At 39.6% G+C, this 4,738-nt stretch overlaps 1 protein-coding gene across 1 annotated transcript in view; it reads left to right on the forward strand.

Moving 5' to 3' along the window:
* The window catches only part of slc4a11 (solute carrier family 4 member 11), a 157,998-nt gene that overhangs the window by 117,833 nt on the left and 35,427 nt on the right, over positions 1-4,738 (forward strand). Inside the window, exons 11-12 of the mRNA XM_008283193.1 lie at positions 704-836; positions 3,022-3,095. Of these exons, the coding sequence (XP_008281415.1) occupies positions 704-836; positions 3,022-3,095 (207 nt within the window). The remainder of the gene's footprint in view (positions 1-703; positions 837-3,021; positions 3,096-4,738) is intronic.

A 4,738-nucleotide genomic window follows, 5' to 3' on the forward strand; every position in this document is an offset into this window, starting at 1 on the left:
TGTGGTTCTATTTACTACTTCCCTACATTTGTTTTTTCTTTCTACACCTATATTCACTATTTATCTCTTGTCTCCTGTTTAAACACTGCCTGCAGTTCAACGGACAGGTGCTCATTTTAAAATTAGTGCCAAGGAGTGCAGAATTTCTTTATTTTTTAGTTTATTTTTGGGGCAAAATGTTTATTTTTTTATTTTTGTTTCAGGCGACACGGAAAATGATGTGATTTTAAAATATTGCAATTTTATGGTCAGATTTGGTTCATTTCCTGATTAAAGTGGTCGTCACCGATGAGTAGTTGAGTAAATAAAGTCTGTCAACTCTGAACACAGCTGTCACTAACACTGGGAAGCAATTTCTGACTCGACATTTAACAGATATCTTATTAACAGGCGTTTTAATCTGTTTCCCAGCTGCTCTGTGTAAACACTGCCTGCAGTTCAGCTGAAAAAGTCAATTAATTTTTATTTTGTGACTGTTTGCCACAGCTGAGTCCTTCATAGCTTCACAGTTGCAGTGAGGAACACAGAATTTTTCCTTTTTTACCGAATCTGCTTTGGGTAAAGACTTTATTTTTGGTGATTTTTTAAAATAAGTCTTTGAGATTTTCTGTCAGATTTCTGTCAGTTACTGTACTAACAGAAGTGCTTTTGTTGTTCATTCCTGCATGATTTCCGTCCATGCTTGTGCGACCGCAACCTGCAGTGATCCGAGGAATCTGCGACGACTACAACCTGGATTTCCCGGCTTTCTACGCCTGCATCGGCCTGTGGAACTGCCTCTTCCTCATCCTGGGGGGAATCTTCAACGTCAGCCTGCTCATGAAGCTCTTCAAAAGGTGCTTCTCATTCACACGTTGTCAAACAGATCTCGCTTTAATCGTCTTCCTTTCAGTACAGTCCAATTTATCAACTCTCTTCTTACATTTTTCTTTTATTTATCGGCTCGCCTTCACTGTCAGATAGAGAAATGCTTCAAATTGGGCCTAACCGTCTGAAGAAAAGTATTCTGCACAACAAACTGTTTTTAATGAAACCACAAAGACAAACATGCAGAGTTTGTTTTTTTTTTTTTTCTCTGAGGAAAAAGAATAATAAGGATCGCTTTCTTTTATAAAGTTTATGTTTTCGCCTCCGTTTTAATTTATATTTTAACTTGTGTTTTCACTCATTAGTACTGACTTTGGATTTTTGCATAAGAGACAAACAAAATAATTGGAAAGTTTCAGGTTTCATGAAAACATTGGTTAAAATAAAGCATGCATTTGGCAAAATAATGCATTTTAGAACTTGTTTTTATCTTGTAGAGTTTCATCTGAGCCATTTTAAGGCATAAAGGGATTTTTTTAGTGGGAAAACAAATCCTAAAGATGTACTGTGATGGACAGCGATGAGTTTTTACAGGTTGAATCAATAAGCAGAGCGGGACTTTAATATTAACAACCTTGTTTGTCTGGGTGGGTTATATTTAATTTTATATTTAATCACAGTACGAGCGTTGCATGTCCAAGTTGCTGTGTTCAGACTTTATTATATCTGCCTGCAGGTCTGGTTTTATACTTTTGTGTACTGACCTTCAAAGATGTGAGCGCAGAACAAACAGAAAAACATGTATTTATAGATATTTTTTGTATAATCCATCCCTTTTTTCATCTATTTTTTTTTCTTTCCACCAATATGCACCTAATACTTAAAGTGAAAATCCCCTTAAATCTCATCTCTGTGTATCAGAGTGACACATTTAGGAAGTTTTTCCATGAAGAAGAATCCCTTCCTGTGTTAAAATGACTTAGATGATATTCTACGCTGTTGCCTGTTAGAATGTGCATATGTATAAAGTGAAGCGCACCAGCTCACATGTGAATCCGCTCAAACATTATTCAACTAAGGTACAGTTCAAGCCTATAAAATGGCAAACACTAATTTAGCCATGTGTGTTAGAACCAAAAACTGACTCTGAGGAACAATAATAATTTAGAAAATCCTGCAAGATTGATTCCTTAGCTTTGTTCCAGGGCCTATTAAAAGTAGCTTCTCCTTTTATTGCGGTTCAGCTCTGACTTTTTTGACAAGAATTACAATATTACAAACAAAACAATACATTACTTCGTAGAAATCTTCAATTTGACATGAAGGAGTCTTTTTTGGGGGGTAAATTCTTGTCAAATTAAATTGACTGTGATTTAATGTTGGAGTACGGTGGTGGTAGCATCATGACATGGAGCCTGATGGAGGTGGCATCGTGACGTGAAGCATGGTGGTGGCAGCATCATGACGTGAAGCATGGTGGTGGCAGCATCATGATGTGAAGCATGTTGGTGGCAGCATCATGACGTGAAGCATGGTGGTGGCAGCATCATGACGTGAAGCATGGTGGTGGCAGCATCATGATGTGGGGATGATTTTCAGCAGCAGACCCTGGAAGGCTTGTAAAGGTAGAGGGTAAAATAAATGCAGTAAAGTATAAAGAAATCCTGGAGGACAACCTGATGCAGTCTGCAAGAAAACAGGCTCACTGCTGTTATTTTAGCCAAAGGTGCATCTACTGAATATTGACTTAAAGAAGGTGAATCGCTTAATTTATGTCTTGTATTTTTAATTAAATAACGTTACTATGTATAAATCTGTTTTCACATTGACAAGAAATAGTCATTTTTAAAAAATTCTTTTCAAAAAAGCCTAATTAAATTGACTAAGATTCAATGAGGAAAATCCTCCAAGAAGCAGTGAATAGTTCTTACTGGCACCATTTGAATTAAACTCTGGAAGTCTGAATCAATATTTTTTTTCATTCTTATGCTGAAATTTCAAGGTGAAGCTGCTCAGCTATGTTGCTGACGGCCTGTTTTCCTCACGATGTGTGTTCTGGCATGTCTAAAAACATGACTTGGACATGTTAACAAAGAAAAAAAAACACACCTATTTTTCACCTGAGGGGGTCTTTAAGATTTGACTATTTTTATTTGTTTCAGCGTCCTGTCATGCAACTCGTCTTGACTGTCACTTGTGTGGTATGTTTTCTAGGTCGACGGAGGAGGTCATCGCCCTGTTCATCTCCATCGCGTTCGTGGTTGACGCCGTGAAAGGCACAGTCAAAAGTAAGACACGTATGACAGCCACCGCCGCTTTGTTCCTCAGACTGCGGCTTGTTTACGCCGCCGCCGTCTCGCGACACGTTCGCCGTCGCATCTCGCTGCCACATTTCGACTGTGAACGACCAGAACGTGCGCTCGGCTCTGACTAATCAGAACCAACGCCGGCATCACACCTGCTGTCAAACCGAGCCGAACGGCCGATTCCAGCCCCGACGAGACAATAACTTCTCCCCGAAAGTATATAAGATAAAGAAAATGAAAACACTACACTGTTACACACAATACACTGCATTATAAGTGATTTTTTTTTTAGATTATAATTTAAGTGAGCAGCCCACTAATTAGCGTCCTCGCCTGAAGAATCTTTTGTCGACTGAGAGTCATAAGATCTCCTCAACTAATCATTTAGCCCTTTTAATTAAAAACTGTCAAATAGCTTTTCCCAGTATTATTATTGTCTTCCTTCGGCAGCCATCTGCACAAGGATCTCTTAAATTCTAGTGCTTATTAAAGAACAAACCGTATTTTTTAATATTATTGTCGCGCTAGATACGGTTTTCCAGGATTTCCAACTAATGACTTACTCCCCGACAACAAAACAGACAATCACGACCCAAATGACTGATTACTTCGCTAATCAAATGTGAGCAGCGTTGGCCGAGAGTGAGAAATGCTGCCTTCTAGAGACAGAAACAACATATTAGCTCCGTGGTCATCAGATTGAGAGGCTTTGAGAGATACCGCGCGCTAAATTAATCAAGTCCAGATTACTGAACCCCGGGCCTGCAGCCATATCGTACCACCCGGGGCTTCACCGCACCTCGTCTTAGTATATCATAAATATTTTACATAATTTAATTTCCCCCCCACCTCCCAAAAAAAAAAAAAAACCCGAGATGACGATAGCGGAATGTAATTTATTTTGAATGCGGTGTTGTCCTGTTTTGCAGATTGCCAGTGCAGTAGTTCAATTTTCGGAAACCATTTGTAAAATACGCTCCGAGCTCATATGCCATTACCATAACATTAACCTGTGCCGTTTTGTTGACACTTTTCATCCGAAATATTTCCCAGTAACACAAATGAATGCATTTTTTTGGGGGGTGGTGTGTTGTATCCGGTCTCCTGTATAACTTTGCCAGCAGTATAACTTTCTCCTCTGTTTGATGAAAAGCCCCGCGGTAGGGAGCTGCACGCCGGCCACAGTCTTCATCAGAAATGATTCTGTGGAGCTCTCAGAGACAAAGCGATGCACTCCTTCTTACAGAACATAGCAGGAAAACCACTTCCCCCCCTATAAAGTGCCTAGAAAGCATTCACTGATCCCCTTTTTTACAAGAACTAGAAAAAAAGTCAAAGTGAAAACATATTTCTGCAACGTAATGTCCATTCATTAAACATATGAAATGGATCATTAACAGACTTGTGTAGAACTTGACAACAAGCTGTTGGAGAGCCATTAAATTGAGTCAGGTGTGTTGCAGGACGGAAATGTCTAAAACCTGCAGGACAGTAACCCACGAGTATCGGAGTTGGAGATCGCTGGACGAGACGCTATGTTTCACAGACACCAAACACTACACATCATCACAAACGCACCATCCGGACTGTGAAGCACGGTGGTGGCAGCATCATGATGTGAAGCA

Source organism: Stegastes partitus, unplaced genomic scaffold (assembly GCF_000690725.1).
Source record: "Stegastes partitus isolate 25-593 unplaced genomic scaffold, Stegastes_partitus-1.0.2 Scaffold301, whole genome shotgun sequence".
Classification (NCBI taxonomy): domain Eukaryota; kingdom Metazoa; phylum Chordata; class Actinopteri; family Pomacentridae; genus Stegastes; species Stegastes partitus.